The 15,214-nt window shown below is 34.0% G+C and overlaps 1 protein-coding gene across 1 annotated transcript in view; it reads right to left on the bottom strand.

Annotated features, from left to right (window-relative positions):
* LOC110111994 (FK506-binding protein 5) overlaps window positions 1-13,278 on the bottom strand; it is a gene marked incomplete in the record, with an annotated part of 30,608 nt that extends 17,330 nt beyond the window's left edge. Inside the window, 10 exon segments of the mRNA XM_020844066.2 lie at window positions 1,859-1,957; window positions 2,062-2,112; window positions 2,202-2,403; window positions 4,296-4,498; window positions 5,100-5,186; window positions 5,297-5,400; window positions 9,144-9,212; window positions 11,295-11,395; window positions 11,478-11,659; window positions 12,977-13,278. Of these exon segments, the coding sequence (XP_020699725.1) occupies window positions 1,859-1,957; window positions 2,062-2,112; window positions 2,202-2,403; window positions 4,296-4,498; window positions 5,100-5,186; window positions 5,297-5,400; window positions 9,144-9,212; window positions 11,295-11,395; window positions 11,478-11,659; window positions 12,977-13,189 (1,311 nt within the window).
* Between the last annotated feature and the right edge of the window lie 1,936 nt (window positions 13,279-15,214).

Genomic DNA, 15,214 nt, shown 5'->3' with positions numbered 1-15,214 from the left:
CCTCTCTCTCTCTCTCTCTCTCTCTTTCTCTCTCTCTGCGTGTCCGTGAAGATCGAGCTCACGGTCGGGAGCAGGAGTCGGGAGCCTTGCGAATGGGAAGGGAGGAGATGTCGATTGGAAGAGGTCGGTATGGAGCTCGGGATTCAAGTGGAGATCGTGGGAGAGGAAAGAGTTTGCGATCGTGTAGAGTCGGAGAGAGCAGCAACCGAAGAGGAAGAAGTCATGAGAGATCTGCGAAGTCGAACAGAGACGAGAGAGGGAGCGTGAGCGGGAGTAAGAGAGAGCTCGGGATCAAGTAAGTGCCGAAGCTCTCATTTGGGTCGGTATTTAACGACTCCGAGAGAGGCGCGATCGAGGCAGTTTCACGCGATTTACGGGATCTGATCGCAAACGGCGCCGAATTGGCAGGGAATCAGCGGGATTTGAGCGAAATTCCTGGAGAAGTTTGGCATGTTTCGTGGATCCAATGGTTACAACAGGTACGCATTCGTTTCATTTCCTTTTGGATATTATATGGAGGTTAACAATATTATATTATATATATAACAACATGAAATAAAAAAAAATAAAAAGAAAGAAGAGTGGTGAGAGGATTTCAACAGGTATGAAGACTTGAAGGAAGTTCGGTTTGATTCGGTCCCCTGAAGTCCTTGGCCGTCGAGTTCTATCGTCATCATCACACAAATACTTAAAAATAAATAGACCGATGACGCACAGAGTCCGGAATCACACAATCTAAAAATGGTATTTTTCGGAGCCCACAACATGCTTATAGTCAAATCTAGCGGCTTGACGAGACGAATCTAACGAGACCAATCTTTATAATGAATTTATTTTCTTACAAAAAAAAATAGAACATCTAAAAACTCAAATTTTTTTTTTTTTGAATTTATATTATTATTATTATTATTTAATTAATTAAAATTTTGCCCACCCTGAAAAAAGGAGCTGGATCCGCCACTGCACAGGTGAACTCAAAATTCTATCTGCATCTTTCTTTTTCAAGAACCAAAATCAAAATTTTCATTTTTGAATCAAGGTCAGCTCAGCCAAACCCAACTCGTTATCACCCTTAATGCAATAAGGATCACCTTGCTGTGTCAAACAGTACAAATAATATCTGCAGACAACAACAGGTTTAATTAATTAAAATTTTGCCCACCCTGAAAAAAGGAGCTGGATCCGCCACTGCACAGGTGAACTCAAAATTCTATCTGCATCTTTCTTTTTCAAGAACCAAAATCAAAATTTTCATTTTTGAATCAAGGTCAGCTCAGCCAAACCCAACTCGTTATCACCCTTAATGCAATAAGGATCACCTTGCTGTGTCAAACAGTACAAATAATATCTGCAGACAACAACAGGAAGGGGGAAGTATACACATGCAGGACCCAACATAGCATGGCATGCTAGCCGCTTCTGAAAATATTTGGACACAGCTCACCTAGGTAATAGGAATTAGCTATTAATATCTCTATGGTGCCCGTGAGGTTCAACAAGCGCCAAACAATACTTAACAAAACAAGTTTTTACAAAAATATACCAAAAAGATGATCAAAACAGAAGCAAACCCCACACCACCACATCCCCGTAGAAATAGATTATTCCTATCAACTCTTTTTTCGCTTCAATATACAAGCTTCAAGCCGTTATAAAGGCCAAGGAAAAGCAAGTAAGACAGCATTTCCCAGCAAAGCCTTATTGGCATATGGAAGATTTGCACCATTGTTTTCTTCAAAGCAAGCCTTTAATCCCCAAGTCTTCCAAAAAACATGTTTTATAAATAAAAAAAACAAATAAGACAATCAACGATCATACAGTTAAAAACCTAAATAATAAAATAACACAGAAGAATTACTTTTCGGCTATTTGCAGAAGACACAAGTTCATCTTGAAATTGGGCTTCCAGCTGCCTAGACTTCTTCTCAGACGTTACCAGACTCTCCCTTGCATCTTCCTGTATGGACAAAAAATGAGTAGAGCAGAAAATTTGAGAAAAATATAGTGTAAGAAATTATAATCAAGACCAGTTATTAAGAAATGTCTAACATGAGTCCATACCAGCTTAGATCTTAGCATGTCTACTAGTAAACGGCTATCCTTCTCTGACTCCTGGGTGATCAAGGAAATAAAAAGATCAACAGCCTGATAATGTTGAAACCTTTCTCAGCTGTATATCAACAAAATAAGTAACACTTAACCTGAAGTTTGGTGATCAATTCTTGCTGTTCTCTATTTTGCCTCAAGTAAACATCAGCCTGTCGTTTAATCTCCTCCTGAGCTTCTACATGTGCTTTTTGTATGGCAGACTTTAGATCCATTTCTGCTTTTTCCCGCTCTCCCCTTCTCTGATTTCTTTCTTCATCTAATTGTGCATCTAGTTCTGAAATGGTTACATTCTGACTGCAACATATTTTCCAATCCAACAAAAAGTAAATTCAGTGGAATAAGCCCATTAAAAGAACGAACTGATTAAAATCATAAAAAAACTTTATTTCCATCTACTTCTCATTGACAAATCTGGCTTTTCTTTAACCATTGTTTATGCTCCTTCAGATGAATTTGAGCAGCTTTTATTTCAAAATGAACTTTTTGTGGTTGATAGGGACAGCTAAATGGATGCTTTGCAGGGATTTCATTGATACCATTTATTTGGAGGATAGATCCTCTACCGGTATTAAAATCCCTTCTTACTTATTAAATTGCTCAATGAATTTCACTTCATCGAAATTCCTCTTTCAAGTAAAAAATCTACTTAATCAAATTATAAAAAAGGTGAAATAATGGCTAAAATTGATCAATCTATCATTTCACGCTTCTTGCAAGGTCACATTTTTATAATTGCCTAAAAGTTTCCACTAAATCCATCACATAGCCCTATGAAAATCTTATTCTTTTTATTCCAAAGAGGATTTAAAGAGATGAAGGATAATTGATGGACATTCCTCTTTTTCAAGCAGGAAGTTCACTTGATCCAATAATGAAAAGATAAAATCATAGATAAACTAGCTAATTTGCTCATCTCATAGTTCTTAGATGATCATTTTTCTATATTCTTCAAAGTTTCTGGTAGACTACTCTCAAATCACACTATCATATCCTCTTTTCATCTGATCTGGATCACGTACCAAAGCATCACATCTTCCTATTTTTGAATTTCTAATTTTGCAAAGAGGTTCAAAGAGATGAAAGATAATTAATGAATAACCTCATCATTTCAGGTGAAGGTGCATTTTTACAAAGCTTAAACTCATTAGGAGACTAAAAGCTTAAAAAAAATCATTTACACGTTCTTTCCAATGAAGAGAAGACAAGTGTGAATACCAAACTAAATTATTATAAAAACAATGTTGAATTGGATCGTACCATACAAGATCTAGAGAACTATGAACTGGGCCAAAATTGCCTATAGAACAAGCTTAAAGAGGAGGAAATCTACTTGCACGTAAGATCTAAGGTTAAATAATTCCTGGTAACAATGCTTCATGCTTTCAAAAACTTGCTAATAGAATAGAAAATTTAATTTCATCCGATATATTAAGCAAGGTAATACTCTGCTAACAAATTTTGAGGATATCAATTTTTTTTATACGAGTTGTTTTATAAAATCAGCTAAGTTAGTTTACAAGATTGATTTCCGTAAGTGTTACCCAAAGGATAACCCCTCTCAAAGAAAATTTAATGTCATATAAAACGGTGGCCTTCCGATGACCCAACTAGGAAAGTAAATATATTAGATTTGACTTATATTAAAAAAGATAGATGTAGGCCCTAAAAGACTTAGAAAATATTAGAAATGACCTTTCTTTATCAAATTTAAATGAGAATTTAACTTTTAACAGGGCACAATAAAGAAAAAGGATTCATGTAGACCCCATATAGTGGGATAAAGGCTTGATGTTGTTTTTGTTGGTGTAATAAAAAAATAATCAATTTATATTATTTTTCTTAATTCATATAATTGAATAATAAATTTGAATATCTTAAATAAAAGTAAAAATTCTTATTCTAACATTTATTGATATTATCAATAGTTATTATATTTAATTCTGATATAAGGATGATTTTTTAGAATATTATTTTGAAAAATAGAGAAAACACATATACACTTGTTCCTTGAATTTCAGAAAACACGCACATAAATTTTTAAAAATAGGGAATAATTGAGTTCCATTAAACCTGTTAAAAGGAAAAAAAAATTATCAAAACAGATGCCCCAAAAGCCTTTAGTTATCATTGCTTCTGGAAACAACCAATCTACGATTCACAGTAAATAAAAATTGCTATTCGCATACCTATTAATTATCTCATCCGCATCAGCACGTGATTGCAGGGATGCATGAAGTCTTTCATTAAGATCCTTTATGGAATTCTGTAATTCGGCGGATGTGGCTTTCAGATCATCAAGTTCTTTCTGCTTTGCTTCTAGTACATTCAGCAGATCTTTAATCTGATCATCATATGAATTAGAGACGGTGTCCTTCAGCCCTTTCAGCTCCTACATTAGGCATTTATCATTGAAAATTTTGAGTCATGGCCATTGTCGAAGCTATAACTTAACAATTTCTTCTTATTTTTTCTCAAGAGAAGCCAGAGATTATTAAAGTTGGCGACCAGGTCATACAAAAAAACGCATGTTGATGCTTGTTAGCAATAATATCAGAAACATATCAAATTTAACTTTAGGAAACAAAATGGCTATAAAGCAAAAACAAAAGTATCAGATAGCCTCATCCTGCTCCTGTAACCCAAAAAAATCAGAATCTAGATTGTTACTGTGTATTTTGGTAACTTAACAACCAACAAATTGATTAACAAGGAAAACCTAAATAAGACCAAACATAGATCTCTAGTATAACGACCCTCATTGAAAAAAAAAATAGAAAAAAAAAATAGTATAACAAGCCTCAAACAAGAGGCTTTGCATAGTCCCAAGCAACAGAGGTAGCCAATTTAATCCAGATGTTTGCTAGATGTCTTTGAATATTCAATATGTTATGATATGAATATTGCATAAAGTACATTCGGTAAGTTTCAAGTTAAAGGGTACAATTGCAATTACAAGACAAATTAGAAAGATTTGTAAATCAATTGCATACATTTTCATGACGGGCATTTATCGCCCTGTTTTCACTGTGCAAAGCCTCAATGGTAAGAACATGAGATTCCAATTGTTGCCTAAGTTCCTGTTGCAAATCCAATATGTAAAATAGCACAAATAAGAAAAGAAAATCAACAAAAAAACAAGCATAACCCTTCAAACCAGTCAAAGCTGGAAATTTATTATGAAAATTACCATGTTTGAACGTTGCAGGCTTCGAACATCATCTAGTGATATAGGTCCATCAGGTGCGCCAATGCCAATACCTTTTAGCCTTTTGCTCTCATTGCTAAAGTCCTCTACAAATAAACAATTGGTGAAAAAAAAAAAAAAAAACTGTTTACGACAATTTAGTACTTGACAGACTTGGCAAGCAATAGAAACAGTTGCATGCAATAAAAAAAGGAAAATATTAAGTAACAATCATTATTCATAAGCTCATTTTTCTACACTCATAGACGTAGGTGAAGCTCAGGAAATGTTTGAATGACGGTTATAACACTAGTTTCAAGACCAGAAGGCAACTATAGCACCGACACTAGAAACAGAATGGCTAAAAAGGAGTAGCAGCAAGATCAACATCTCAATGGCTTGGAACACTGCCTTCGTTTAGTTACAGTTGACAGTTTAATCTGTTAAAAAAATAAATTATCAAAAATTGCATAATCCGTTGACGTATGTCAAGTTAATCTACTAAATTGAATGATAGATAACATTCTTAATCTAATTATTCCCGAATTCTGCTTCACATTAAGAAAGATTGTCTGGATAAACTGTGTAGAATTAAGTGATTAAAGGATAATCCTGATGCAATTTATTGAAATGTAGACTAAAAAATGAACATACAATAACAAATAACAATGATGATAGCTATTGGATACACAGTGATGAGGGCATCCGATCATAGAGAGTTTATCACAGATGGGGCCGACGATCTAAGGCCATGATTGAACTGCTTTACTTTTGAGTCATGAGTTGTATTAAATTTATTATTATGTTTGTATTGAGTTCATTAATGCATATTTTCCATTTGTACCCTCACTTGAGGGAGTAGTCCTATATTAAGCCCTAGGAGCATATTTGTCTTTTGTTTTCTTCATTGTATGTTGGCTATTTAAAGCCGCCTCCTCATCTTTTGAGGGGATGATGATGATTATGATGAGATTTCTTTTTCCACTTGTGTTCTTAGAGAGCATGTGAGCTTATGTGAGAGTTGAAATCCCTAGGTGAGGGCAACGGAATACCCAACAACCGCAAGAAGCGTCCGGACTCGTGGTATTCTTCCTCCACCATCTTCTTCCTCCTCTCCTCTAATCGGCACTCCCCTTCCTCTAAACTGTCGGCTTCACCCGACTCCACCCAAAATCAACCTCCCCCTCCCATCCAAACGCCAGCCACCATCGCCCTCCTCCCTCCAAACTGACGGCCCTAAGCCCCAACACCACCAACCCTAGCCCCACCTAGCCCAAGCTCCACCACCTCCCATAGCCGTTGGCCTTCCCCTCCAAGCCCTAGCTGTCGTCCACCCCTTGCTCTCCTAAATGTATTAATTTCCTAATTTAGCACATTATTAATTTAGAAGATCTCTTAATTCAAATTCAAATGAATTTAAATTTCAAAACCCTTCCTAATTGATATAAACATATTTTAGGAAGCCTCCCCAATTATTACAAATCTGCAATTAAATTTGATTTGATTCCAATTCCACATTCAACATATGTTGACACATTCAACATATGTGGACACTTTCACATTCCCCCCCCCCCTCCTCCTTTGGCCGGCCCCTCTCCCTCTCTCTTAATTATTTCCTTCTCCAATTGGAACTCCAATTAAGGAGGTAATAGCTGCCCCTCTCCTCTCTCCTCCTCTCTCCTATCTTACCCAAACCAAGCCCTAATCAAGTCTTAATTGGCCGGCCTCCACTTCCCTCCCTTCCCACTTAATATAGGGATTTTGAAATTCAAATCTCCCTCCCCAACCTCCACCAAAATCTGAACTAGCAATAAGAAAACCCCTTCCCCTTACTCTTGGCCGATCCCCCACCCACCTCCTACGCCTAAAATCTTGACTCCAAGTCTGCTGTCCAGAATTTTTGAGTGTTCTATGTTGTTGTCCTGAAATTCCAGCAAGGAGAAATTAGTCATGCCGCTGCTTCAACCCCTCCGATTGTTGTCCAAAGCCTCCCCGTGTTTGTTGTCCATATTTTCTAAGCACGTAAAGTACTAAGGTATTTTATTCTTAAATATTCGTGATTATTTTTGTTAATGATTCTTTGTTTTCTATGATGGAGATGGAGATGATGGAGATGGAGATGGATGCCAAAAGATCATAATCCAAGGATTCAGATTTTTTCTTTGATCTTACCTTACACAAGACTTTTTCTACTCCATAATAATGAAACAAAAAAACTTTATTCTCAAACTCTCTCTCTCTGATTTAAATGAAATGAAAATCATGATCTTGCTATCCTAAAATTTTAGCAACATCCTTTTGTTGTTCAATTGTCCAAAGGTTGTTGTTTGTTGTCAAGAAGTTCCAGTACTCCAAACGAAGGTAAACTCTTCTCCTAATCATATTCCTTCTAAAGTTTTCCCTCAATTGTGGCATCATAAAGGTTGTGCAATTTGTTTCCGCTTAACCAAACATTAAGAGAGTGAGTGAGTTGATCCAATTAGTGAATAGTCTAAATGTTAATTTAAGAATTTCCTTTGAAATTCCCCCATGTTATACTAAACTTGATTGGAATTGATTATTCATTATTCTAACTCTTATCGTGCAATTTGGCCTAAGCTTCAATCACATCATTTTTTGTTTTCAAGATTTGTTTAAATCGCTAAAAGTAAACTTAATTATTGTTACTCTAATTTAAAAGGCATTTAATTTCAACATTGCATAATTACCTACACATTTGCTTCTACATCATTTTGGTAGCAGAGCATGGTTGCATTTAGATGCTTATTAGGATTTTCTTCTTACGTATCTTAGCATCTAAATCGCAACCTGCACGCATCAAAATCACTAGCATGTTAAGCAATTGTACAAACATATTCCAAAGATCCTCGTGATATGAGAGATTGAATGGGGAAATAAGTACGTGATAGAAAGTGGATGTACTTTTCACAAAAATAAGCGGATGAGACACGAAAATTTGAGAAGAAAAATGCCCCAAAATATTTTTTATTGAAAAAACTATAAAGAGAAATGCAATATACAATTGGATCTTCAATTGGAGAGGAAGATTTGGTTCTCCCAAATCCTTAGCCACTAGCTAGAGCCCAAATAATCTAAGAATAAACTAAATTCAGCAAACTCCAAAACATCATCCTGAAATCACCCTATTATTAGCCTTAAATAGGCTCCAATAATTCACTCCCAAATCAGCCTCCTTTCCCTAAATAATTCCCTCTCATATTTGAATTCAAATTAAATTTATTTCTTTAATTAATTCCCTCCCAATTGTAATTAAAACTTCCCTAAACTATCCGCCTTAATTCCTCCTCATTTTCCCTATATAATTCCCTCTTAGATTTTAAATTCAAATTAGATCTCTTGTTTAAATAATTCCCTCTCAGTTGTTTAATCATTCCTAAATAATTCCCCTTTGATTAAGAACCTTCCTAAAAAGCTCCCTCTTTATTAGGAAACTTTATGATTCCCTCTCAATCAAATCGGCCGGTCCATCAGTATTCTACAATGATTGATAGGTACAAAGGAATCTTGCACATGTTGTAAGCCATTAATAGCCTAATAACATCTTTTATATAAGGGAATTCATTTCACATATGGCCTTTTCAAGAACAAACTCCAATGAATGACTACAAAGCATCTTCAACCAGTAAACACAACAACTCAAGATAGAAAAGATGCCAAATTAATTTAGGGTGTCATAGTTTTGGCCATCAATTTTTTTCAGCTCATATGCCTAGTTGAAAGGTCTAACCAAAACGCAAGAAAAATGGCCTAACGAGAAACTGAACAAAACCAATGAAGCTCACAGAGATGACCAAATAAGGTTGTATAAATTTGATCACCGGTACTTTACCTGATTTCCTCTTTGAACCTTCAGTACTTGAACTAGGGACTTCTCGATAAACAAATACATAAGAATTGTCTGGAGATAAAAAAAGGAAAAATATTATGAGATTAATAGAAAGGAAAATATATAAATATTAAAAGATGGAATAAGTACTAAACAAGCATTTATATGTATGCATGTTACATGAATTTTAATCTAAAATCCAGAATTAAAATTTTGGCTCTTAAATTTTAAATTATTAAATTTATTCTTGATATTCCAAAATGAGGAAGATAGAGTTTTCTTCATAAATGTAGAAGGATACATAAGATGTGTATTATATTCTTTTAATGGTCAGAATTTACTTTTTTTTTCTTTAAAAGAAATGAAATATGCAAAAAAAAAATTAATAATCCATATATACAGTCATTATAAAGGTATAAAATGTGAATTTATTAAGATATGTGTGCATATATATATATATATATATATATATAGAGAGAGAGAGAGAGAGAGAGAGAGTGACTCTCTGCAGAGAGAGAGAGAGAGAGAGAGAGAGAGTTTCCCTGGTCTATAATTAATGCACAATTTAAATATCACAAGCCCCTTCTCAAAATCATTTATTTCTAGTTGCATAATGTTCTTTTCATTTTTGCTGAATAATAGTCTTGCAATTATTTCCACTCTCACACCAAAATTTTCAATTTTTTTCTCCCTTACTTTTCTATCATAAGCTCTTTTTCTTTAGCTTTTTCACACATAAAAAGAGATAAAATAATCCTTGATAAAAAATAACATGCAGTCGTGGTTAACATAAACAATTGCAAGGTGGCTGTTTAGATACATAGATTTGTGTTTAAGATTTATGTCATTCATCATTATCAAAGCCTATCCAAGAGCTTCTAATTAGTAGAACACTTGATTTGGAACAGCATGAGGACTCACAAACATATGTAATATTGCATCCTTCACTAAAAACATAAGTATTGTTGCATTGAAGAGGTACCAAAAAAAAACCTTAGATTTTTTATTTTTTAGTTATACACCATTTGCAATTAATATGTTCCTTATTAGAGTCCATTATTGCGATTTGCTTTATTCTGTTCTGGCTATTCCAAGCAAGAATGGTGGGAGGGACAATTTTTTAATACAATTTTAAGAAAAATTATGCATGTAAATTTTAAAGAATTCATAATATTATAAAAAATTGAAATTAAAAAAATAAAAATGTACTTATAAAAACATGCACTTAATAAAATGATATATTTAAATAAGTTAAAGCTCTCAAAAGAGTCTGAATATTAAGACAATTAATCACTAACAAACTATTGAAAAGTAGCTAAAGCATGAATATATGAAAAATTATGATAGTTTCTATAAGCATAAATATAGAAAAATAATTGATGTGTAATTATGTTAAAAATATTATTGAAAATATGTCAATATTTTTAAAAAATTATTTACTCTGACACAAATTGAATCTACTTTAGGCATGCATGCTTAAGTGTCTTTGTTCACATTTTAGTTATATATATATATATATATATATATTAACCATTTGATTCCCATGCATATGCAGGGAGCTTGCTAGTATTATATTTATATTCATCTTAAATTATAGTAGAAAAAAAACAAGGGTTTAGAAGGAATTAAACAAGATATAAGCATATTGATGAAGAGAAATTATTAAGTACCATGAACAAATATGGAAAAAGAAAAACTAAAATAAAACTTCAAAGTTTAAATAAGTAAAGAAATATTTTGCAATTCTCAACCAATTATCTAATTTTAAAAAAACTAAGTTAGGCCTCTTTAGATTTGAGCCTGTGACAAGAGACATGGATCAATCCAATGACTTAATAAACCGGTAGAAGCTTATTGGAAAGAAAAGTGCGATTGGTGTGTGATTAGTGACCACAAAAGAAAAAAAAAAGAAAGAACGGTAAATAAAAGAAGGACAAAAACAAAAATAAAGTTCAAAAAAGTAAAAAATATGCTAGTATGACATGTAAGTTGATCAATAAAAAAATAAATAAATATGTGGATAAAGTAAAAGATTTATACTACATTGATTTTAATGATGGTTAAGCAAGAAGTTGAACAAACTTCAAGAAAATAGTGCAAGAACAAAAATTAAGTATATCACATCATCTAGAGCAGAAGGTGCTCTAAATTTACCACCGAGTGGGGGCGAGACAAAGGAAACGATATCTCCATGTGTCAATCTGACTTTAGAACTTCTTCTAAGCTTTACCCAGTTAACGTAAGTCCCATTGGTGCTGCCAAACCACTAAAAATCAAACAAGTGTGACACCATAAAGACCAATAACAAACACAAATTACTAGATTTTGGCAATTAACCTTGTGTCTCTCAAATACACTGCGAAGGGGGTGCTAGAATCTGCTTTTCCATCTGTATGAGTTTCTCTTTCTCTATAAATTTTGCAATGATTTGCACTAATAGAGATGGAATTGATCTGGAAACGATCTTCTACACAGCGGCCAATGCAATGCTCATCTTCAGTCAAAAGCATATTCACTCCCTTTAATTTTTCCCAACAGCAACGCGAAATTTCACAAAAAGGATCTTTTCAGTAAGAAAAGCCAACAATGCAAGTAAACTTCACAGTAAAAGAGTATACACATATGAAGAAGAATGTCATTCTTCTATTTGTTCTTATTCGGTTTGCTGCATGAGATTGAAGGATGTGCATTTACACGCTGGTACTCTATCCTATATGGAATAGAAAAAATAAAGAATGATCGCTACAAGACTATACTTTTTCTAAATTTATGTGCCAGAGAAAGAAAATGGCTTTTTTATTGCTTCTTAAAGCAGCTTTCTAGTTCAAAAATTAAAACTTTTATACTAGAAATTTGTTTTAGGAAGCAGTAAGAAAGCAGTCCCAAATGAAACCTAAGTCATCTTTTTCTCTTCTAAATAGTGGATAACCCCACATTTTAAACATTCATTATTTTACAACAAAATGTTAATCCAAAAAGCAGTCATCATAAGCTATATCGCTTAAACCACGGTCCACAGACCAATACTAATTGTGACAGGAACAAAAATAACAATAATGGGGTTCACCGGTCTGAGAAGAAAGCTAATAACTTGATATTGCCAGAGTAAACAAAACTTAAAAACAAAAGGGAATGAAGTCAAGCATGAAATCATAAAAAATCCAAATTTCAAATTTCATAGACCAACCCTATTCAACAATTCAACGTAAGACGTGAATGACACAGTGCAGTCAATGATATCCAATAATGGATAATCAATTAATTAATATAATTCCACAGATTCAGCGAGTAAACTTTCTTAAACACAATTCCCACCATAAGACTAGGTTCAAAAACAAAAGACATCCTTCCAATTCATCAATATAATCGGCACGTTAGCACTTAGCAATAAACTACCCGCACTATTTAATGTTCTAAGTCCCAAAGAAACTAAGTCAGGATAAAATAAAACTTTCAAAATTCATAGGCCAACACTTTTCATCCCAAGACATAAGTGGCACTGAGCACACACGATATACAATAATGGATAATCAATTCAATTCCTGCACTGAGCGATTATACTTCAACTTCCGATCAGAAAAAAATTAGGTTAGCAAACAACAGACTTTCTTCCAATTCATCAAGATCATTGACAGGCTAGCAATAAAATACCAGTTCCCATTAACCTTCCAAGTCCCTAAGAAAGACAACTCAGCATATGCATTGATAGCCCTAGGCCATACGCAGGAGAGCGGCGTTGGGAGGCCTGGGTTTAAGGCGAGGGTTTTAGGGTTACGAACCGGTTTTGGTGGGAGAAGATTGGTGGCGAGCAATTAAAATGGATGAAAAGGAGTGACCTGAGGACGGAACCGAGCGTTCTTGGAGATGGCGGTAAGGACGGCCCAGACGCCGGGTTCGGGGTTGGGCAGAGGTTGATCGGAGATGACGCGGGCAACAGCCCTCATCTCTTCTTGGGGATTCGCAGTCGGCTTTGGGATCGGAGAGCTCGCCACGGATAACTCGCCATTGTTGGGCTCCAGGGCTCGATCGACAGGGATTTCAACCGCCATTGCCTGCCGCTCTCCTCTCTCCCGCGTTTAGAGCCCAGCCTGTGCAAACTGCTGTTTAATGCTGCCTCGAATATTGTCAGTTGCCACACCTTACGGTTGATTTTTTTGGGTACATGTTTAAGTTTATAACCTTATATCATATTATTTATATATCTAATATTTAAAATTTTAGTAGTTTATATCTATCTCTTATAAATTACATATGAATATGAAAATAAAATATTAAAAATTATAAGATGATAAGAATAAAATATATAAATTACATATTTAATATCAAAATTATTTATGGATGATAAATAAAAATATTAAAATTTTAGATATTATATATATAAATAATATGATATAAAATCATTTGTGGGGGGTTGGAGGGCAAGGGAATAATTATTAGGTCAGGTGAGCAAACGTAGCTCTACGTTCGGACGTCAATAACATGTCGTCACGTGCTCTTACTCTTTACCACGCAGCCCGACGACTTGACCCGGGATTGCTATGTTCGCTTATTGCTCGGTATTGCTCGGTATTGCTTATAGATAATGAAAAATATCACTCTGCCGGTAACCAATACCGAGAAATATCGGTATTGCTCGGTATTGATCTTCACATAATGGTATTTCTTGTTATTGCCGAGCAAAATAGACCAATACCGAGCAAATACCGAGCAATACCTGGCAACACGCGAACATAGCAATCTCGGCTTCGTTCCAGGTCGAGGTAAATAGTGAGAACACGTAACACTATTTAACTGGCGTCCGAACTCAGAGCTACGTCAGGTGACCGGATCGAATAAAAGTTCAGGGCAAGGGGGGCACATGCTTTCCCTAAGGTTGGCTGGTTCTTCGCAATGGTGATTAGTTTGCAGTTCGAGGAATTTTAATACCATTTGTTTAGATGACTTCTAGAACACTTTTGAAGCATTTGTCTGGTTTGATTAATGCATAAAATTAACAAACTATAAACTTGTTGATGGCAAGCAATGAATCAATTGAAATAGCTTAGTAAATTTTCTATGCAAATAAGTCCAAATTTATTTATAATCAAGTTTTGATTCTGAATTTAGCATCAATAGATGGCTAAAATTGCTTGAACTATGAGAATATTTATTATAAAATTGATTGGCTACCTTTTCGTTCCAAATCTTTTTTTTTTGGTTGATTTTATATTTAATATTCTTCATTCTTGAATAATATTAGAAAAATAAAAATAAAAATTGTTTGTACTAGCCCCAAACCTGAATGTAAAAAGTTGAGGGAAATTAAAAAAAAAAATTAATTTATGCCCCTAAATACATTTTCTTGCTATATGCATGTAAATCCTCCTTTTTTTTAGTACTTTATTTTACTATTACTTTATAAGATTTATAAAAATGAGTCGAAAACCTTAACCCGAATCCGACCCGGTTCAAGTTCGAGTCAACACGAACCCGAAATTTTTGGATCGGATTCGAGTCGTATTTTTGAGTCATGTCCAATATTGACAACCCTACTTTATCGGATAGTTTATATTGATTCAATTGATAATATATAATGTCAAAATTAGTAGATCTTGGACTCATTGGCTTTTTCTCATTGATATGCTCAATTTGATTATGGGCATGCAAAATTTGAAAACCATTTGATGATCCAAATAATATTTCAAAATATTTAATTATATTTCAAGTGTTTGATCTGGACTACATGTGGGTTACTTTCATCAATAATTCATAACGATTACCAGTTGATTAAAATATTGTTTTCTTTTTTTTTTGCCCGAAGCTTTAATCCCATTTGATTATTTTTATTTTTTATTTTTTTGGTTAAAGCAATTTTAAACAAAACAAGGTAGTCGACGGTCAATGGAAAACGATTTTTAAATAAATTAAAGAGAGATTTAAATACACACCATAAAATTTAAATTATTTACATATCCAGTAATTAAAATTTATTTAATTGTTTAAATAATATATTAAAATCCAAATAGGGCCTTGCCGTTTGTTCTGCTTTGCAACTCTATTGGGAACCAAATCAAGTCCTAAAGACAAACCTGAAA

The sequence above is a fragment of the Dendrobium catenatum genome, unplaced genomic scaffold (genome assembly GCF_001605985.2).
Source record: "Dendrobium catenatum unplaced genomic scaffold, ASM160598v2 fragScaff_scaffold_1521, whole genome shotgun sequence".
NCBI lineage: Eukaryota > Viridiplantae > Streptophyta > Magnoliopsida > Asparagales > Orchidaceae > Dendrobium > Dendrobium catenatum.
Note: the sequence above shows the minus strand (reverse complement) of the source record. Positions and strands in the feature narration are given on the sequence as shown.